The following is a 22,565-nucleotide window of genomic DNA, read 5'->3' on the forward strand; positions in this document are numbered from 1 at the left end:
AGGGATGCAGCTGCATGTGCTCCTTCCAAAGAGAAAACAGAGAGAACCCCTTGTCCTGATTCCCCAGGCTGGCACTGCTGCAGAACTGGTTTTGGGAGGTTGGACATGGCTCTGGGAATCATTTGTAGGTTGTCTCATGCAAAGCCCTGCCCACCCCACAGTTATACTGAGATAAGCAGCTGCAGATCACTTGGGAAAGTCATGGAAGTTCTCTCAGCCAGAATGAGTTGACACCACCATTTTGAGAGAGAAGGCACCTCGGACTGTACCAAAGGCTAGCAGACAGCCCTGTCCATTGGGAGGAGCTGAGGTCAGGGAGGCAGCCTGTCTTGCATTCCCAGGATTCTCGGGGTGGAGACTGTAAATATAGGATCGGGAGCTGGATAGGTATCCTCCAAAGCACTGAAACTCTCTGTCCCCATTCTGCATGTCCACTGTATCTCTCAGGGCTGAGCCTTGCACAGTCCAAGCTTGTTAGCTAGCAGTCCTGCTGCTGTTTCTATTGCCAGTGGCTTGGAGCCTCTGTAGCAGTTTGGGTACAGCTGCCAGGGCCTCATTTCTCCAGTCTGTAGTAATAAACCACTCACTTCTTCTGTCCCATGCTTAGGAGGTACCAGCCTGAGCCTCAGCTGAGGAACTGGGTCATTAGTGCTGTTTGTCAACATCCTGGTCTTAAGCACAAAGTAGGCTTGGACTTTCCCACCTGATTGGTTTCAGTCAGTGAAACATCAACAGAAGTGATAGCTTAACAATGTTGGATTCGTGATCTCTGAAGAAGATTTAGCTTCGGGACCAGGGACCAGGCTTGATCACTCAAGAGACTTTGTATAGCAGAGTTTTATTACAGTGAAAAGGGACAGAGAAATCTTCTGAAATAGACATCAGAAGGGGGATGGAGAGTGCCCCCCTTGCTAGTCTTAGGAAGGGAGTTATATACTTTTTCAGTTGGTTATTGCAATAAACCAAAAGAATGTCTCAAGTTTGTAGACATACTTCCACAATATACATTTTAAGATAACAAGATTAGAACTAACAATAGAAAGATATTACCAGACCCTTTCCCATAATACACATTTTAAGATAACAGGATTAGTCAGAAGGTTCTCAAGAAGGAGAAATACGTCCTCAAGCAGGATACATTGTTGTCATAATGGTACAGAATCATACATTGGTACAGAGTTTAAGGGAAAACATATTCTTGAGCAAGATGAATTGTTTTGTTGTGTAATCATCAGCTCTGGGCTTAAAGAAAAAAGCATTTGTCTTTTTCTCCTCCTTGAGAGCCCCAGGCCCCTTTGTCCTCCTCAGGGACCCCAGACTTATCAACCTACCTAGGAATTGACTCTCTCATTTCCCTCTTTTCTTTTAGGAGAATTATGTTGCCAAGGGAAAGGGGCACCATTTTCATTCCATAACTACTTTCTGCTGTTGAGGGGCATCATCCCTAAATTGTTGAGGCAACATATTCTCCTTACTCTCATATTGAGGGTCTCTGATCCAGGGGCCTCAAGTAACAGTTGGAGGAGGTTGTGGCACTTGTAGGAGCTCGAACAACCATTTGTAACCTAAAAGCTTTCAGATGGTTAGAAACAAACCCCATTTTACAGTTATAGATGTAAGGCAAAAGAGTAATTAAACCAAATTAAAACATAATCAAAATTAAAAGTCACATTATGTACATAGTTAAGGTACAATATGTTACACCAGTCCATCTTAGGATCATTCAGTTCATTTCAGTCGCTCAGTCGTGTCCGACTCTTTGTGACCCCATGAATAACAGCATGCCAGGCCTCCCTGTCAATCACCAACTCCCGAACCCTACCCAAACTCACGTGCATCAAGTCGGTGATGCCATCCAGCCATCTCATCCTCTGTCGTCCCCTTCTCCTCCCGCCCTCAATCCCTCCCAGCATCAGGGTCTTTTCCAATTAGTCAACTCTTCGCATAAGATGGCCAAAGTATTGGAGTTTCAGCTTTATCATCAGTCCTTCCAATGAACACCCAGGACTGATCTCCTTTAGAATGGACTGGGTGGATCTCCTTGCAGTCCAAGGGACTCAAGAGTCTTCTCCAACACCACAGTTCAAAAGCATCAATTCTTCAGCGCTCAGCTTTCTTCACAATCCAACTCTCGCATCCATACATGACCACAGGAAAAACCATAGCCTTGACTAGACAGACCTTTGCTGGCAAAGTAATATCTCTGCTTTTTAATATGCTATCTAGGTTGGTCATAACTTTCCTTCCAAGGAGTAAGCATCTTTTAATTTCATGGCTGCAATCACCATCTGCAGTGATTTTGGAGCCCAGAAAAATAAAGTCTGACACTGTTTCCACTGTTTCCCCATCTATTTCCCATGAAGTGATGGGACCAGATGCCATAATCTTCGTTTTCTGAATGTTGAGCTTTAAGCCAACTTTTTCACTCTCCTCTTCCACTTTCATCAAGAGGCTTTTTAGTTCCTCTTCACTTTCTGCCATAAGGATGGTGTCATCTGCATATCTGAGGTTATTGATATTTTCCCCAGCAACCTTAGATATCATCAGATCAAGAAGAGTATCACATATGATTGTTGGTGAAGGTATTCGCAGAGTTGAAGAAAGTCCTTTCCCTGAAGTAGGGAAACCCACCATGGGACGCCTTCAATTGATGAGGATATTGAAAAGCTGAAAGCTGAGTCACATAGTTAATTCTAAGGCTTCAGGATATATGACAATATCTGTGTGCAAAAACAGTCTGTCATAGAGACAGCCCCTTCTTGGGGCAGTTCAAGCCCTTATTAAAGCTATGGGTAAAACTTTAAACCAATTGTCTTGTGTTTCCTGAGTTAGCTTACGCAGATGCCTCTTAATAATGTCATTAGCCTTTTCAACTTTTTCTGAAGATTGGGGTCTCCAGGAACAGTGTAAGTGATATTCTATTCCTAGAACTTTTGACACCCCTTGAATTACAGCAGCTTTAAGGTGGACCATTGTCACTCTGAACTTTAGAGTTGAAGATCCCATTTACATCATGAGAAGTCATTGCAGTAAGATTTCGCCCATTCCTTAACCTTGAGCTTTAGTGGATACTGCTTTTGATGTGGAAATAAGTGAGGGTCATTGAGCTTGATAACAATAAGAACAGTATTTTGTGCTTGACTCAGTTTTTTCATCAGCCCACACTTTTACATTTTGTTCAGCTAAAAAGAGAGGGTCCCATATTCATGAAAACAGAGGTCTGGACCCAGAAAGGGTGAGGGAGACTCTGGCACAATGAAAAAAACAGGACAGAGTTCCACTTTCAGCTTAAAGGAAAACGGAAATAATAATGTTTGGCTCACCCAGACAGTCCCATTATGGTAGTGGGTCGGGAGGGAAGTGGGCCAGGGGCTTCAGCGAGCACAGAGAAAGTTGCCCCAGTGTCCAAAAGAAAACCGACTGATGGGTCCCCCACAGTTATTAATACCTGGGGCTGCTCAGGTGTTATTAGGACAGGGACTTGTGTGGGGACCCCTGGGCACCTTCAGTCTTGATTGTCCTGAGAGTCTGACCCCTGGGGCCTATGCCTCAGAGGGCAGTCTCTTCTCAGGTGTCGTCCTTTACAGACCGGACATGGAGCTGAGGGGCTGCTTAGATGCCTGAAGGCAGTCCCGTTTAAGATGCCCCTCCTTTCCACAGTAATAACAAGCCTGTCCCTTTTCACCTGGGTTCCTCTGGGCATTTTTCTCAGGCTGTTTCAGAGTGGATCTAACAGCCATTGTTGGGGCTTCAGTCTTTTGCCTGGTTCTTTTTTTCCTCCTATTTTCTTCCTCGTATTCTCTACCATAATATACTGTCTGAGCCAGCTGCAACAGCTCTTTCTAAAGACTGATTTGGTCCAAATGCCTGTTTTAGTAGCTTACGGCAGATATCTGGAGCCAACTGAGTGAGAAATCTATCTTTTAAGATTATTCCTCCTTCTGCAGTTTTAGGATTAACATCAGTAAACTTTCAGAGAACCTCCCATAGTCTATCTAGGAATTTACCAGGAGTTTCCTTCTCTCCCTGTTCTGTCAGCCAACTTAGCATAGTCTGAAGTCCTAGCGCATACTCGCTTGAGTCCTTCAAGAATACATTTGACAAAGTGACTCTTTTGTTACCTTCCTTTAACCATTTATAGTCTCAGTCTAGCACTGTTGTGGGAACCGCTTGGCTCCCAGTAGGGAGGAGGGCTATTTCATGTACCCTCTTTCCCCTGTCTCACGTTCAAGCCATTCATCTCCAAAAATAGTAGCTTCTCCCAAAACTCAGGCTCTCGAGTCAGGAGTCAGTGTCTGTCCCAAGACATGCATTGCTGCTGCTGCTGCTAAGTCGCTTCAGTTGTGTCCGACTCTGTGCAACCCGAGACGGCAGCCCACCAGGCTCCCCCATCCCTGGGATTCTCCAGGCAAGAACAATGGTGTGGGTTGCCATTTCCTTCTTCAACGCATGAGAGTGAAAAGTGAAAGTGAAGTCGCTCAGTAGTGTCAGACATGCATTATATCTCTCCAATAAGGTCATAAAGTAAACTTAGTCCTGTAAAGGCCTCTATGTACCCTTTGGATCCTCTAAATAGTCTTGACCATAATTGGGGCTGTTTGAATTTCTACCTAGATTGAGGTAACCCCTCCCGAAAGGCTGCCCTGATTCTCAGCCTGTTCAGTTGGGAGCAAAGTAAGAGAACAGGAGGCAGCTGAAGCTTTCATGCCCAAATCTGCACCCTTAGAACACAAGTCTGGCACATCTCACAGAGAGATAAAGAGCAACACATACGGCACTTCTACCCATTTCTCTTATTTTCTACAGAACTGGTCTAATTGTAAAAGAGTTTTGTAATTGAGATCCTTCAACAGGCCAGCGTTCCCCATCCTCCAAAGACTACAGTGGCCATTCAGTATCACAGGAGAAGATCAGGTGTGAATTTAAAAAAAAATTCTGGGAATCAAACTTGTCCCAGTTTTTTAAAAAATACGTTTTTAAAGGAGTGGCTCTGGAACTGCTAGCTCCCATCTGTAAGAGAGGAAAAAGCGGCATCCACAGCCACGGCTTCTTTCCGCCCGAGGCGTCCCTCCCTGCTCTGGATGTGGGTGTAGACAGACTTCCCCCAAAGCTTTCCTTCCCTGGTCAGATTTAGTCTGTCCCTTACCGACACAGGTACCTTGCCCGTCCCTCCTGGTTCTACCACTGAGGTGGGGTGGAGATGCACCAGGCATTAGGAGATGAACAGATGGCATCCCAGATTGATTTCTGGTTCCTTACCACCAGACCTTTGTTTGATTTGCCCTTTTCCTTTGATGCCACCCGGGGTGGAGAAGAGTAGTTTTCTGGAATGTTTCCCAAGCTAGGACTACTAGGGTAAGTATCCATCTTACATGTGCCTTTGCTCATTCCTGAGTACAGTCCTGACTGCAGTAGAAACGGTGAGCCATAAAGGGATAAACAGCAACCAAGATGTCCCTTCTGAGTGTCACCAGGCCAGTAATGTGATAGCAAAAGGGTTGGCCAGTGAGGAAAAAGTGATTTTTGTCCTCAAGCTACTAGGACCAATCCTTCCAGGTCATTTCCACAGATTCCACAAAAGGAGTATCTAGGGAATCGAGAGAGAAGCCATCAGAGCGCCTTCTCTGGTCTGCTAAGAGCTAGCACTACCAATAGAAGAAGCCCATTGCAGTTCCAATCTGACCAGATCCTGCAGTTCCTGATCTGGGTCCTCAAAAACCTCATGGTCACCAGCAATGCTTCTACCCACATAGATTGGAGGCAAAGCCGTGACAGACTCACTTTCAGGTTGCTGGCCCCTGAGGCAGGCAGCCAAGAGAGTGACCTCTAACCTGAGAAACAATTCTGGAGCTAGAGCTCTGCCTTGCTCTGAGACTGCTGCTGGAGCTAGAGTTCCGCCTCATTCCTGAACATGCTCCTAGCAAGTCTGGATTCCCCGTGACTACCAAGCTTGGGGTCTAAGTAAAAGTACACTGTAATGGCACGGATCACAGGTCCCTTGAAAGCCTATGATCCATCAGATTAGGTTAATAGTTCTAATTCCCCACAAAATTATGAAGTGATCAAAGAGACCAGGAAAACGTGACCGAAAAAAGGAAAGCTCGGTACACACACTTTAACCATTTCTGGCCCCTCCCCTCTCAGGGAGGTTGGGTGTCTCTTAGCATTGGCAGGTCGGTAGAAACCCCCAACACGGCTCCCCTTATGGGGGCTGCCTTCAGTCATAAAGGGCTTCCCTGGTGGCTCAGAGGTTAAAGCATCTGCCTGCAAGGCGGGAGCCCCGGGTTCAATCCCTGGGTTGGGAAGATCCCCTGGAGAAGGAAATGGCAACCCACTCCAGTATTCTTGCCTGGAGAATCCCATGGACGGAGGAGCCTGGTAGGTTACAGTCCATGGGGTCGAAAAGAGTCGGACACGACTGAGCGACTTCACTTCAGTCATTACGAGGCACCACAAAACCACAGAGTAGGGCTTATCACTTACTTCGAGCAGGGCATGTCATTCATTCACACAAACACACCTTAGAGTTAGTAAAGTAAAGCAGAAAACATGTATACTGAGAAAGCAGAGAGGATAGAGCTCTGAGTGTTCTTATCTTGTCCTGAAGATCCTGGACAAGCCCCCAAGATGAAAGCTGAACAACGTTGGATTCATGATATCTGAAGAAGAAGATTTAGCTTCGGGACCAGGGACCAGGCTTGATCAGTTTTGTATAGCAGAGTTTTATTACAGTGAAAAGGGACAGAGAAATCTTCAAGCTTCTGACATAGGCATCAGAAGGGGGATGGAGAGTGCCCCCAGCTAGTCTTATCAAGGCCTTATATACTTTTACCAGACCCACTCCCACAACATACATCTTAAATTAACAAGATTAGAACTAACAACATATAGGTCTCACCAGACCCACTCCCACAACACATGTCTTAAGATAATGGGATTAGAACCAACAAGATATAGATCTTATCAGACCCACTCCCATCATATACATTTCAAGAAGACAGGATTAGTCAGAAGGTTCTTATTAAGGAGAAACATGTGCTCAAGCAAGATACATTGTTATATTGACTAAGACAAAGGTATGTAGAAAAAAACGTTTGTCCTTTTCTCCTTGAGAGCCCCACACCCCTTTCTCCTTTTCAAGGGCTCTGGAACCTTTCCTCCTCCTCAGGGATCCCAGACTTCTTATAAACCTGCCTAGGAATTGACTCACTCAGAAGTGTGTCACTTCCAGGCAGAAGCCCTTTGGAACAAGTGTTGAGATTTGCCACACTCCCTTCCCTGTGCAGTAAGTGACCCCAGGTGTCCCAGAGAGGAGGCTCTGCTGGCGTGGGTCCCATGTGAGGGCAATGTGGTGTGCAGTCCTCATTCAGTGAGTGACTCGAGGCGTGACTAGGAAGTAAACCTTTGACGTTTAATATTGCTGGGATTTGGGGGCTGTTTGTTACCACAGCTTCACTCACTTTTTCCTGACCGTTACAGCCATGGTAGAGACTGTGCCTGAAAAGTCAACATCAAAGACCCAGATGAATCAACTACTCAGCGCTGGGGATTCTATCAGGCACGGTGACCTGTTGTCGAATTCCCATCACTAGAGAATGAAATAAATGCCATAACAGGTTAACCCAATGCCCAGAAGGAGGAGCAATTCATTCTTCATGTAAGCAACATTGAACTAAACCTCAGAGAGTTTCAGTCCATCGATACTAACACCAGTTAGTGTTAGAGTGCCTATGATGGACTAGAAGCTAATCTAGACTCTACTTGTTTGAACTCATTTGATCGTCATGATAATCCTAGAAGGTGGATATATTATCCCTGTTTCACAGATGATGAAACCGAGACACAAAAAGTTAAGTAACTGAGAGAGTCAGTTCCTAGGCAGGTTGATAAGGAGTCTAGGGGTCCCCAAGGAGGGAGGGGTCTGGAATTCTCAAGGAGGAAGAAAGGACAAACTTTTTTTCTTTCGCCACATTCCTTAGGATTATATAACAATAGTGTATCCTGCCTAAGGACAGTCTTTGGATTAAACCTTCTGTTATCTTAAAATGTAAATTATGGGAGTAGGTCTGATGAGGTCTTTACAACCTCCAGACACTCTTTGGAATATATAACTTCATTGTTAACACTAGCAAGTGGGTACTATTTCTGCCCCCTTCTGATGCCTATGTCAGAAGCTTTCTCTATCTCCTTTATACTTTAATAAAACTTTATTACACAAAAGCTCTGAGCGATCAAGCCTCATCTCTGGCCCTGGATTGAATTCTTCTCCTCCGGGGGCCAAGAATCCCGGTGTCTCCACGTGATTCAACAAGAACCTTTCAGTAACTTACCTAAGATCACAATGCTAGGATTCCAAGCCCAGAGCCCCCTTTCTTCAGCATTCTAGGCAGCAAGGTCTGGCTAGGGAAATGTATTTATGTTCAAGTGATCAGCCTGACCAGGGTGTGATGAATTGTCTGGTGTCACCTGGTTGTAGGGCAAATGCAAGGGTGTCGTGGGAGGGGTGGCTAGGAATGTTGGTAAGGGTGGTGGATGCCGGACTGAGGATTTGGACGTTCTCCTTGTAGCAGGGTTAGGGGCCAACTGGGGCTTCTCTGGCTTTAGGAGAATAGCCAGCAGCATGGACTCTGAATTGGAGGCTGGGTGTTACAGGAGGTGGGTCCCAGTTAGAGGGGCCAAGAAAACAGCCTGTGAGAGATGGTGAGTCCGGAACCAGCCAGGGGCAGAGGAGTGAACGCCAGCTCTCCTGATGCTCACCTCCCTTCCCAGGGCCACACGCCGCCCCCACTTGGCTCCTTTGGCCTCTGGCTACATGCACGTGACATTTATGTGTCTTTCATGTTCCCTGTATTTCTTTTTTTTCCTCAAGAAAGTCCCTCGGTGGCAGGGTCCCTGTTAGGTGTTCTCTGCCTTCTCCTCCTGATGTCCACCTCACAGGGCAGAGTCTGATCTCACTGCTGCAGCCCCCCTGCGGCGTATTTGTCACTGGTGACAACCATATCCAGGGCTTCCCTAGTGGCTCAGACGGTAAATAATCTGCCTGCAATACAGGAGACCCAGGTTCAATCCCTGGGTCAGGAAGATCCCCTGGAGGGGAGCATGGCAACCCACTCCAGTATTCTTGCCCGGGAAATCCCATGGACAGAGGAGCCAGGCGGGCTACAGTCCATGGGGTCACAAAGAGTTGGACATGAGTGAGCAACTAACACACACACACACACACACAAGACTGCCTCCAGGACACCGCTCAGTGTTTGCTCTTGGCATGACCTCGTGGCCCCTGGCTTGTGTCGGTTACAGGGAGCCCCACCCTGTAAGCATCAGAGAGAGCCTAGCAGGTCTCCCTCCTTATCTGTGCCAGCCTCCTGGAGGGCGCAGATGATCTTATTCACCCTCTTCACCACTCTGGGCTCACAAAGCACACAGAGAGCTTCAGGAAGGAAGGTCGGTTATGCCTGACTGCTTCTCAGGCATGATTAGACGAACAGGCTTCATCTCTAAACTGAGATGTTCTTGGCCTAGAGATGTTCATTGCGTGACTCATGAAACATTACGGAAATCTTTTTTTTTTTTTTTTTCACCAGAAAACAATTAGTCACCGCCTCAAGCTAATGGCCGGATGCAGCTTAGCAGTCAGCAGATGCTTAAATAATGAGATGTACAACCCCGAGGGCTGCCCAGAGCTATACCAGCTCACAGAGCCCATTCACATCAGTATCCTTGCTAATCCCCAGCAAAGCCCTGGAAAGCAGGCCAGGCAGGTGCTCTCACCTGTTTTGTGGCTGAAGAAGCAGGCCTGGAGCTTCAGCTACCACCTAAGTTCATGCAGCTGGCGTCTGGTGCAGCTGGGCCTCTTCCCTCCTGCCTCCATTCTCTGTCTGCATCCCTGACCCTCCAACTGCTTCTTGCTTCTCACTCTACTCTGGTTGCTCCCTAGGGCCCCAGCTCTGCAGGGCAGGGCTCAGTTGTGGGGAGCCAAGAGGGTGTCTGCTCGCTCCCCAGCTCAGATGGCCAGCTCCATCTGTGTCTGCAGACCCCTCTCACAGATTCCCATCCTCCACGGGAATTGACTCATGTGGGTCCCTGGGGACACTCACTCAGCGACCAAATGCAGAAAAGAAGGTCGTTTTCTTCCTGGTTTGCTGTTTTCCCTCTGGATCTGGGACCCTGAAGCCATTCAAAATTTGGGAGGCAAGACTCATAAATCAGGATGAGATTTAGAAAGCTCGAGACAAGACTAGTAGTGTCGTCACTGTCCTTGGGTGTTATAGGCACCTACAGTAGTGCCTTCCCTAGTCTTTCTGCTTCCCATCTGGCTCCTCCCGAGGTGCCAGGCTGACAGGTCTGGACTTTAGCAAAACAGGGAAGTTTGCTGATTTTTAGCTGTGCCAGAAAATCTGGGTTCAAATCTGAGAGGAACCCAGGTAAGTGAAGAAAATATATTAGTTTCCCATTGCTAGGGTCTCCCATTGCCAGGGAAGCCTGGCATGCTGCAGTCCATGGGGTTGCAAACAGTCAGACACGACTGAGCCACTGAACTGCTGGGGTCAATGTGCCCCATGGTGGTAACATAGACAGAGAACTGTGGCCATTAGGGATGCCGGTAATTTTAGCCTAGGCCACACGAGACTGGGCTCAACCGTGTGCTGTGAGACCTCCAGCACTTTTCTGTGCTGCCTCTGATCCCCATCAGACTGGAACTTGGAGGGGGCGCCCTTACAAAAACATGATCTACTTACAAGGAGTTTTAATGGATACATCATTATGTAGATCCAAGAACACTGTGTTTCAAATAATGACTCAGAAACCACACTGATGGTGGCCAGGCTCAGTCCTGAGGTCTTGTTCCAATGCTGTTTTATGAGCTTTAGTGGAACCACTCAGGGCAGGTGCTGTTCAGATAAGGCCAGGCCAAGAAGCACCTTTGGGAAAGGAATGGAACTAGGCTTGGAGAAGGGAAATGGATGCCAGAGACTGTCTCTCCCTGGAGCCACTGAAATCTGCAAAGTCAGATACAAACATCAGAGAAGTGAAAGCACAGTACAAGTTTTAGGAAGCTTCAGGTGAGACAGTTGTCGCTGTCCTTGGGCAGTTTGCATGGCCTGTCTGCTCTTCATTGCTTCATCTGTAAAGTGGGCACAAAGTTGTATTCACCTCATGAAATTTTGCAAGGGTCAGATGAGATCGTGCATAGAAATTGCTTATCCCAGTGCCAGACACTCTGCCTGCCTTTATTGTTGGCACTGAGATCAGATGCACCAATAGTCCCAGGAAAGCATCCTTTGGAGGAGATGGGATTTGAATGATAGAATGTCAGCATCTATAGGTCTCACCTGCCACCTGGGTCCAGTGGGATGGGTCTTGAGCAGACGGAGGGCAGGCACCATTAGTGTGGCTGGGGAGGAGGTGTGTCTAGGTGATAGGAGGGGTGGACCACTGTGGTGGAGGGGACTGGGGCTGTGAACTCAGGGTGCCAGGTGGAGGGGTGGGGTCTTGTTGGGTAAGAGGCAAGATCAGGATGATGTTTAATTTTTTTTTTTTTTGTCTGCACCATATACCATGTGGGATCTTAGTTTCCTGACCAGGGATTGAATCTGTGTCTTCTGCACTGGAAGTACAGACTCTTAACCACTCGACCGTCAGGGAAGTCCCATCCATTCTTTTTTAGATGTTCTGCCTTAGCCCAGACAGCGAGGGCAGAGGAGGAGAGGACGAAGATGCTGGGCTTGGTGACCAGAAGGAAGATGGTGCCTTTTCAGGCAGGAGCATGGAGGGAAGGGGATGTGGGGAGGTGGGGGGAGTGGAGGCCACCTTGGAAGGTGCTGAGGGGAAGGCGCTCAGGGTCTTCACCTGGAGATTCCTGAAGGCAGGGACAGAGCTCGGGGGAGAGGGCTGGGGTGGACCCCTGGGTGGAGTTGCTGTCTTGGGAATGTCAGATGGGTTCTTGGAGGGGTGAGAATCTCAGAGAAGGAGGAGGTAAGGTCCCTATGTGGAAAGAAGGGCTTGGCAACAAAAGACCAAGGAGATGGAGAAGGAGCCGTCAGGGAAGGAAGAGAAGGGCTGGGATTTCTCCTGCAGCTCTCGGGGCCTGCACAGTACCGCGTAGGCACCAGGATGTTGTCAACTTTCAGTGCCTCTGTGCGAAGAGAACACCTTCAGTGATCCATGCTGTCCTCACTGGAGGCAGAAATCACTTTGGAGACTAAGGGGATGGGCCCGGAGGAGAGGAGTAACCCCTTCCCTCCTCTCCCCCAACTTTCCTCAACATTGCTCCTGGCTGGCCAGTGTTCTCAGCATCTTTCTCAGGTGTGTTCCACCCGTGCCCGGGGGCTGCCCACGGCTGGGACCCCAGCTGGGCCCAGGCTGTGTGTGAGCCAGGGCTGTACCTCATCCAGTGTCGGTACGTCACAGTCTCCATACTGAAGTGTATTTAATACTCTTGATCTGTACACTTAAAAGTTATTAAAATGGTAACTTATGTTGTACATGTTTTATCACAATTGTCAAAGAAAAGAATGAATTCCAAGTTTCACTTTTTAAAAATTAATTTTTATTGGCGTATAGTTGACTTACAACATTGTGTTAGCTTCCTGCTGTAGGGCAAAGTGAATGAGTTATATATACATACATATGCACTTATTTATTTATTTAACTTTTTTGTCTGCACCATGTGGCATGTGGGATCTTAGTTCCCTGACCAGGGATTGAACCTGCATCTCCTGCACTGGAAGTGCAGACTCTTAACCACAGGACCATCAAGGAAGTCCCATCCATTCTTTTTTAGATTCTATTCCCATATAGGTCATTAACTAGTACTGAGTAGAGTTCTTTGTGCTATACAGTAGGTCCTTATTAGTTCCAAGTTTCTTTAAAATTGAAGTTAAAATGGCATCTATCAAATGATATACATGAAAAAGTGTGCAAGCAGGGGACATGGTAGGGCATAGTGGAATGGGCCCAGCTTCCTTGCCCGACCAAGGCAGGGACCTGGGCGGTCATCTAACTGCTAGAGGTCACAGATTTCTCATCTGTAAAGTGGGTACGACAGGCTCTACCCTCCTGCCATGCAGGGCTGTGGCATGGCCTGGGAAAGGGGTCGGTAAGAGCTCTTGGTAAACTGTAGAGAGTCATGCAGGACCCACGTAGTGTCTGCGCTTCCATCCTGACTCAAGGGTCAGAGCTTGTTGCAATGGACCTTTCTGGCATGTGGCTGCTCTTTTCAGGCTGTGTCTCCCCTGAACCTTATTGGAGTCCTGTAGGGTTCCCATGGGTAGCTGCTAGGACAGCTTCTTGGGCTTTTGGGGCTGTAGCCTGTGTAAACTTTGTGTGAGCATTCTGTTGTGTCCAACTCTTTACAACCCGATAGACTATAGTCCTCCAGGCTCTTCTGTCCATGGGATTCTCCAGGCAAGAATACTTCAGTGGGTTGCCATTTCCTACTCCAGGGGATCTTGCCAGCCCAGGAACTGAACCCACGTCTCCTGCGTTGGCAGGCAGATTCTTTACCACTGAGCAACCTGGGAAGCCCTAGTGAGCCTTATACAACCTTATAAGGTATGCACACTGGGAAAAACTTTGAGGTTTTCCTCAGGCAGTTTCTGGAAGGGAATTAAGCCCTATTGGACCTGATGAATTTTTTCCTGTTCCTTTAGGGTCATACTAGGAAACAGAAAATAAATCCTCATCGTTTTCTGTGTTCCGTGGTTCCGAGAGGAACTCCAGTCGAGAAAGAAAGGCTGGACCCAAAAGTGTTCCCGCTGCCGTTCCTACCTCAGATTTGGACACACGGGGAATGAGAGGTCCTTGAGAGGCAGGGACTGGCTCTGGGTCACTCAGTGTTGGTGGCAAAGGCAGCACCCAAAACCAGGAGATCCCTGATTGCCAGGTCAGGATTGTGTGATGGGTGACACGACCCTTTCCTTTCCTTCCACATTTGGGAAATGGAGCAGTGTTAGAGCCCTGGCTTTGAGATCTCTGGTCATGCTGTTTGTCGAGCTGTTACACCAGACCACCCCGTCTGCCAGGCTAGTAGATCTGGGAGGCCTGAGCACCTCCCTCCTTCCTTGAGAGCTGAAGTCACCAGCTCTAGCTGGTTCTGGGCTGTGTGTGGCTGAGTGCACTGTGGCCCTGGCATGGCTGGAGGAGGGGCAGCAGCTAAGTGGTTTCTAAACAAAGGGCAAAAATGATGGGAAAGGCTTTGGGGTCCTCTGGGAATCGGAGCCTCGGCAACTGCAGCTGCTGCTGTTGCTGGAAACATTTTCTTTGATTGCCAGAGCGTACCCACAGCCCATCCCTGCCAGTCAGAGCAGCCGTGGCCTGGGGAGGGGCCAAGGACCCTCACGGAGGCAGGGCAGGGGCGGCTCTTCTCACCACACCAGCTCAGCTCTCCCTTGGAGCACAACAGCCTTCAAGCTCGCTGCACCCGCAGGGTCTGGGGTGTGCCTGCGTCCAGCTGGTGAGTCCCTTTTGTAGTGGGATGGCCAATGCAGACGTTTGCTTTCAGAAATGGCACAGTGAGCTGTCTAAAGCTGGGCTGTGCCTTTTCTAGTTGTGTGACTATGGGTCATTCAATGAGCCTCTCGGCACCTCATCTGAAAATTGGGGGTAATAACAGTGGCTTCCTCAAAGGCCGTGGCACAGTAGGGCACTTGGCTTGGCTAGTCGTGAACACTTGGTAAGTGACAATGGAGGCTGCTATTGTCTGTGCCAGGGGCATCCTGGGGCCAAGAGGCTTTGGCTGCAGCAGAGGCTGGCAGTTGGTTTGTGGCTGGAGAATTCAGTGTGTAGTCCTCTCTGAAGTGAAGGAATTCTGGGCCAGGAGGAAGGAGTCCTGGATTCTTGTCTAACCTGTTTTTGGTTGGGTTCCTCTGGCTCTTCATCCATGGGTTGCAAAGTCCTCAGCCCTGCATTCCTTCTTAGGAAATGCCCAGGTAGTATGCTGGGATGAGCATGATCAGGGTTGGGCCCTGGACCGGCTCCCAAGAGCCTGCAGGGAGGCCAGATGCAGAGGGATGCTTTGGGCAGAGAGGTGACGGGGAGACCTGTATCCCAGGATGTCTCACCTAGACTGGGTAGAGAGGAAGGGAGGCTTGTCCCAGCTGGTGGGCAGTGTCCTTCCTGGCTCTGGAGTTGAGAAAGACCCTGAAGCCAAACCAGATCTTTGCTGGGAGGGTCATTTTCTCAAGACCACTCTTCAGTCCTGATTGGTGAGTTTGTGAATCTTGTGTTAAACAGAACCACCATCTCCATCAAACACCCTTAAATATGGAAATTCCCCCATCTCTGTAGCATGTTTGACTCTGACAGGTGCATGGCTCTGGGGATCTGTGCTGGGCACACCCCAGGCCTGGCAGTGCAAAGTATTTTGTCCCTGTTCACTTTCTTAAGTGTTGTGTTAGCCACTCAGTCATGTCTGACTCTTTGTGACCCCATGGACTGTAGCCTGCCAGGCTCTTCTGTCCATGGGATTCTCTAGGCAAGAATACTATAGTGGGTTGCCATTTCCTATTCAAGGGGATCTTCTTGACCCAGGGATCAAATCCATGTCTCCTGAATGGTAGGTGGATTATTTACCATCTGAGCCACCAGAGAAGCCTATTCACCCTCCTAGTCTAGAGCAATTGACCTTTTAGTTCCTGTCCTGCCCTCTGTCTAGGGAGAAGGTTGGTTTCCAGTAGGGAATCAGGTGGAGCACCTGCAGGGCAGATTCAGAGTCTGTTGACTGACTGACTGGAAGCACTGTGTGGGCTGCTTCACGCTTACTACATTTGGTTAGATCTGGACCAGTCAGAGAAACAGGCAAAGGTGTATAAAAGAACATCATTGAAAGGTTTGTGGTGGCTTCTGCTAACGAGTGCTCTCGTTAAAGAGCTGTTAAAGCTGCTAGTTGGGAAGCAGGTCTATTCCTGGTTCTATAGCCAGCTTTGTCCAAGGGGAAACATTCCTGGGAGACCCAGGCCTGGCTTATGGCCTGAGCCTTATTTGTATTTGTTTTGAGGTTTTCAGCTTTGTAGGATGCTTGTTTTGAGGAGGAGGGTGCTACAGAATTGGGGCTGCTGAGTGGAAGAGCATTGTTCCCACCTGCCTGGCCCCAGGGCTGGGAGGACCAGGTTTGATTGGCCTCTGGGTCTTAGTGTGAGGTCTGGGGCTGAGTTAAATGTCTGAGCAAGTGTCCTGAGCCTTTGGGAAGGGTGGTAGAGTGCTGGAGAGGCTCTGGGGCCAGGGATCAAATCCAGGTTCCACATTTTCCTAACTGTGGGTACCTCGGGTGAGTCATATAATTGCTCTGTGCCTCAGTTCCCTCATCTGTAAAGCATTTACCTCTTAGAGATGTGAGAATAAAGTGAGTGAGTGCGTGTGAAGGGTTAGAGCAGTGCTTTCCTTTGCAGAGCATGCACTCAAATCATCAACTGCTCTTATTCTCATTAGCCTCCTGTGCCCTTTAATTGCCAATAGGCTCCCCCATACTACGAACAGTTCTCGATGGGAAGTTGTCTCCTGGGAGCACAGATAGTGCCTTGTGTCCCTGCTTCTGAAGCTTCTCATGGCTTCCTGCCATCTGAGCGATAACGTCCACATCCTGCACCTTGGCATTCAAGGCCGACAGCCATCTGGTTCTGACCCTGCTGGCTTCTTCTTCATCACTTACTCTGTGGCTCCTCACCCTCTCCCCTAGTCCCAGCCCAGCCTCGTTTCACTTCCAGGCCCAGCTCATCTGTCACCTCCTCCACAATGCTGTCTTCTGCACTCTGGGCCCTCCTTTGGTTCCCCTTGCCCCAGCCAGCCCCTGGATTCTGTCTCTGATGGGGTCTTGGTCCTTTCTGTGCCCCCAGCACTGGGCTGGCCACCCGGTAGGGTCAGTGGATGGAGGCTGACTGATGGGATGCATGCGTAGGTGTTGGTTGGAAGTGCGGTTGTGTGTGGCCGGGCATACTTCTTGCAGCAAGGTTTCTACCTGATGGATGAATCAGAGAAAGACTCAGGCCTTCCTGTATGCAGAACAACAGGCAGGAGGGGAAAGGAGCCAACAGTCAGTGCCTGTCCAGCTTGCAGGTGAGGCTGCCTTTTTTTTTTCTGCGTGAATCTGTGCATCAGATCATAGTTGATCTATCGGCACAGTCCAGCCACGTGCTCTGAGTTTTCACTGCCTGAACTTTCACTTGACCATGCAGGCTGAAGAAGCCTTCCATTCCTTCAGTGGCTGTTTTTCCAGAATCCAGCTGCTGCTGGAACATAAATTTCTCTAACTTCCTTTGGAAACGGGAGCTAGAAGGGTCTGTATCTGATCTTGCTCATTTCCCAGCACAGCTTTTTTACATAAAGAGATGGATCAGGCAAGCTTGCTGCCCAGGAGTTCACAGGGCAGGGGGGAGAGCCACAGGTAGAAATCGCTAGACTTCAGGTACGTGGTGCTTTAGGGGGTCATGAGGATGGATGAACGGAGCTGGGCCACCCTGGAGGGGGAGGGGAGCATCATCAATGCAGAGTTAGGGGCGTGAGGAAGTGGCATCAGTGGGGAGGTGGCATCTGAGAGGTGACAGGGTTTGGAAAAGAGAAGGAGGAAAAAGCTTTCATGTGGAGGCACCGTGGAGGTCAAGGCCCCTAAGATGTGGGACATCACTGGGTACTAGGGAGTGACGATGCCCAGCTGGGAGGGGAAGAGTAGGAGAAGAGGTTAGGGAGTAGAAACAGTATCAACACAAGTTTACAGCCATAGATGCTGGCACCAGCTCCCACTTTAACTCCAGGGGTTCAGATGTCCAAGGCCCACCAGCCCCGAATCACTTAAAGTCTAAACGTTCAGCCCCAGTTCAGTTCAGTTCAGTCGCTCAGTCATGTCCAACTCTTTGTGACCCTATGGACTGCCGCAAGCCAGGCTTTCCTATCCATCACCATCTTCCGGAGCTCGCTCAAACTTATGTCCATCAAGTCAGTGATGCCATCCAACCATCTCATCTTCTGTCATTCCCTTCTCCTCTTGCCCTCAATCTTTCCCAGCATCAGGGTCTTTTCCAATGAGTCAGTTCTTCACATCAGGTGGCCAAAGTATTGGAGTTTCAACTTCAGCATCAGTCCTTCCAATGAATATTCAGGACTGATTTCCTTTAGAATGGACTGGTTGGATCTCCTTACTGTCCAAGGGACTCTCAAGAGTCTTCTCCAATACCACAGTTTGAAAGCATCAGTTCTTTGGTGCTCAGCTTTCTTTATAGTCCAACTCTCACATCCATGCATGACTACTGGAAAAACCATAGCTTTGACTAGACAGAGCTCTGTTGGCAAAGTAATGTCTTTGCTTTTTAATATGATGTTTAGGTTGCTCATAGCTTTTCTTTCAAGGAGCAAGCGTCTTTTAATTACATGGCTGCAATCACCATCTGCAGTGATTTTGAAGCCCAAGAAAATAAAGTCTGTCACTGGTTTCCCCATCTATTTGCCATGAAGCGATGGGACCAGATGCCATGATCTTAGTTTTTTGAATGTTGAGTTTTAAGCCAGCTGCTTCACTCTCCTCTTTCACTTTCATCAAGATGCTCTTTAGTTCCTCTTCGCTTTCTGCCATAAGGGTGGTGTCATCTGCGTATACGAGGTTATTGATATTTCTCCTGGCAATCTTGATTCCAGCTTTTGCTTCATCCAGCCTGGCATTTCACATGATGTACTCTGCATATAAGTTAAATAAGCAGGGTGGCAATATATAGCCTTGATGTACTCCTTTCCCAGTTTGGAACCAGTTTGTTGTTCCATGTCCGGTTTTAACTGTTGCTTCCTGACCTGCATACAGATTTCTCAGGAGGCAGGTAAGGTAATCTGGCATTCCCATCTCTAAGAATTTTCAAGTTTGTTGTGATCTATACAGTCAAAGGGTTTGGCATAATCAATAAAGCAGAAGTAGATGTTTTTCTGGAACTCTCTTGCTTTTTCTATGATTCAACAGATGTTGGCAATTTGATCTCTGGTTCCTCTGCCTTCTCTAAATTCAGTTTGAACATCTGGAAGTTCTTGGTTCGTGTACTGTTGAAGTCTAGCTTGGAGAATTTTGAGCATTCATTACTTTGCTAGCATGTGAGATGAGTGCAATTGTGGGGCAGTTTGAAAATTCTTTGGCATTACCCTTCTTTAGGATTGGAATGAAAACTGACCATTTCCAGTCCTGTGGTCACTGCTGAGTTTCCCAAATTTGCTGGCATATTGAATGCAACACTTTAACAGCATCATCTTTTAGGATTTGAAATAGCTCAACTGGAATTCCATCACCTCCACTAGCTTTGTTCATAGTGATGCTTCCTAAGGCCCACTTGACTTTGCATTCTAGGATGTCTGGCTCTAGGTGAGTGATCACACCATCATGATTATCTGGGTTGTGAAGCTCTTTTTTGTACAGTTCTTCTGTGTATTCTTGCCACCTCTTCTTAATATCTTCTGCTTCTGTTAGGTCCATACCATTTCTGTCCTTTATTGTGCCCATCTTTGCATGAAATGTTCCCTTGGTGTCTCTAATTTTCTTGAAGAGATCTCTAGTCTTTGCCATTCTATTGTTTTCCTCTATTTCTTTGCATTGATCACTGAGGAAGGCTTTCTTATCTCTCCTTGCTATTCTTTGAAACTCTGCATTCAAATGGATATATCTTTCCTTTTCTCCTTTGCCTTTAGCTTCTCTTCTTTCTCAGCTATGTGTAAGGACTCCTCAGACAACCATTTTGCCTTTTTGCATTTCTTTTTCTTGAGGATGGTCTTGATCCTTGCCTCCTGTACAATGTCACGAACCTCTGTCCATAGTTCAGCCCCAGGATGCTTCAAATATACTAATTTTACAAAATAACAAAAAGTGCAAAAAACTCCCTATAAACTCTAGAGTTACAGCAGCCAGGTCAAACAGCAAAGGCAGGCAAGTGCCTAACTGGTGGCAGGGACACACGGCACCCGAGGGACCATGCAGTGTGGACACTGTGGAGTGTGAGTGTTGGTCTCCGCCAGCCACCTTGTTCCTGGGAGTGCAGACTGCTTGGCTCTTTGGGGCTAAGCCATCTTCATCGCTGAGTTCCTTCCCAAATGCATAGCCAGCAATAAACTCTCCTTCTGGTTTCCCCTATTCTGATCTTGGGGGAGTCAGGGCAGTGGTTAGCACCCCCATTCTACAGATGAGGCAACTGAGGCCCAGAGAAGGTGAGTGATCCACCCATCCTGGTGGATCCAAGCTGGGGGCTCTTGCATCTCTGGAGGCTGATGGACAGGGGTCTGCTAGGTTTGCTCCCCACTGGGGCCTCTGGGGTGCGAGTTACTACACCCTGAAAGCTTTCTTTCTGGAAGGCTGGGAGCAGCAGCTGTTGGACTTCTGGGGGTTCCTGCTTCACAGGGGCCTTTGCAACAAGTACAGTGGGGGCCAGGGTCATGCAGTCCTCCAGCTGGGAACAAGCCTGATCTTGGTGGCTGCCCACAGGCTGCCTCCTGGGCCATGGAGAATCTGGCACGGATGAAGAAATGGGGGAGCTCAGAATCACGGGAATCTCAGGACCTGCCTCAAGAGGACTCCTGCCCAGATCCCCTCGATGGAGACCCTAACTACAGGCCAGCTCCAACCAAGCCCCACAGCTTCCCCACAGCCAAGAGTCGCAGCCGACTCTTTGGCAAGGGTGACTCGGAGGACACATCCCTCATGGACTGCTCTTATGAGGAAGGCCAGCTGGCATCCTGCCCAGCCATCACCATCAGCCCTGTAGTCATCATCCAGAGGTCTGGGGATGGCCCCACCTGTGTCAGGTAAGCTGCATGTGAAGCCCCGTCCTCCCTTTTCACTGGGAGCCTAACTGGCCCAGCTGGCTGAGATACCAGCCATGGTGACTCCATGTGATACTTGAGTTTATGGGCAGAAGGTCATAGAGCTGGGGAGTTGAGGGGGCCTCCAGAGGTCACCTGGTCCAGCATCTGTACTCACAGAAGCTACAGGACATGTGGCCACACGTGCTGGCATGTATGCTGATCCTAGCTGTTGGCTGATCTCTGGGTCCAGGCTTTGAAGGCACACCAGCCTCAATCATGTAGACTTCAAGTTGGAAAGCTCAAGGGCAAGATGCTTTTAAGCAGAGTACAAGACTGCTCCAGTGAGTGTTCAGAAACCTCCCACCACCTCCAAGGCAGGACAGGGGCTCCCCTGGTCTGGCTGACTCCTGGGGCCCTATGAGGATGCTCTTTCCCTTAGCTGAACCCCTGTCCCCAACCCCCTCCAGGCTACCCCAGTCTCCAAGCGGGCAGAGAAGTGAGTGGCCTGGGTGTTGCAGGAAGTAGTGGCTGCAGAGATTTTCTAGCTGATGCCTACAGACAGAATGGGGGTACATGTGTCCCACTGTTCCCTGTTACAACCTGGACTGAGGGGTGGCTTTCTTATCACATTTTTCCCCCTTTCGGTTTGCCTCGGGATTTAGTTGTTCTCCCTGACCAGCTCTGAAGGTCTCAAGGCCGAGGGGAGACCAGAATATGAGATAAAGGTGTTCTCTGGTCCACAGGCAGCTGTCCCAGGACTCTGCTGCCACTGAGAACCTCAAGCTCTACGATCGCAGGAAGATCTTCGAAGCAGTTGCTCAGAATAACTGTGAGGAGCTGGAGAGCCTGCTGCTCTTCCTGCAGAAGAGCAAGAAGCATCTCATGGACAGCGAGTTCAAAGGTGGCCCCGAGGCCGTCGGGTTCCTGGGAGGCGCCTCTCCGCAGCGCCTGCTCTGACCCCTGCTTTGTCTTGCAGACCCAGAGACAGGGAAGACCTGCCTGCTGAAAGCCATGCTCAACCTTCACAATGGGCAGAACGACACCATCCCCCTGCTCCTGGAGATAGCCCGGCAGACGGACAGCCTGAAGGAGCTTGTCAACGCCAGCTACACGGACAGCTACTATAAGGGTGAGGTGGCCGGGGCCAGCACAGCTCTGCCCACATGCTCTCCTGGAGCGAGGGGGCACCCTCACACCCCGACAAGCCTCTGAGCCCCTAACTCCCTTTCCCAGCCACTGAATCAGGATCTCCTGGTCCTGGGGGTTCCCTACCTCTCCCACCTCTGGCTTGCTGCTCCTTGCTCTTGGGAAATTGTAAGTCCTTCAGCTCCCAGTCTGGTGTTCCCTGTTCGTGCGAGGCTCTACTCCTGTTCAGGGTCTCCTTGAGCATCTTTAGGGGATCCTGGATTGCTCTGTTGGGGGAATCATCCCACACATTCTGTCCAGGCCCTCCCTCAGCACCTGGCCAGTCACCCCTTCAGGACTACCAGCCCCAAGCCAAGAGCATGCATCCTCCACAGGCCAGACAGCACTGCACATAGCCATCGAGAGGCGGAACATGGCGCTGGTGACCCTGCTGGTGGAGAATGGGGCCGATGTCCAGGCTGCGGCCAACGGGGACTTCTTTAAGAAAACCAAAGGGCGACCTGGCTTCTATTTTGGTAGGGAGACCATGTGGTAGACACTTAGCATCTTGGAAGTTTGGGGTGGAGACAGAGGGAGTTGGAGGCTGGGTGGTGCAAGGGCCAAGCCAGTCTCTTTCCAGGGAGGCCCACCGTGTGCCTGTGGTTGGCTGCAGGTGAGCT

General features: G+C 49.0%; 1 protein-coding gene across 1 annotated transcript in view; it reads left to right on the forward strand.

Annotated features, from left to right (window-relative positions):
- The first annotated feature begins 20,473 nt into the window (after positions 1 to 20,473).
- TRPV1 (transient receptor potential cation channel, subfamily V, member 1) overlaps positions 20,474 to 22,565 on the forward strand; it is a 23,061-nt gene continuing 20,969 nt past the window's right edge. The window contains exons 1-4 of the mRNA XM_010847480.1: positions 20,474 to 20,760; positions 21,504 to 21,661; positions 21,737 to 21,889; positions 22,281 to 22,421. Of these exons, the coding sequence (XP_010845782.1) occupies positions 20,474 to 20,760; positions 21,504 to 21,661; positions 21,737 to 21,889; positions 22,281 to 22,421 (739 nt within the window). The remainder of the gene's footprint in view (positions 20,761 to 21,503; positions 21,662 to 21,736; positions 21,890 to 22,280; positions 22,422 to 22,565) is intronic.

Source organism: Bison bison, unplaced genomic scaffold (assembly GCF_000754665.1).
Source record: "Bison bison bison isolate TAMUID 2011002044 unplaced genomic scaffold, Bison_UMD1.0 scf7180017864249, whole genome shotgun sequence".
In the NCBI taxonomy this organism is placed as follows: domain Eukaryota; kingdom Metazoa; phylum Chordata; class Mammalia; order Artiodactyla; family Bovidae; genus Bison; species Bison bison.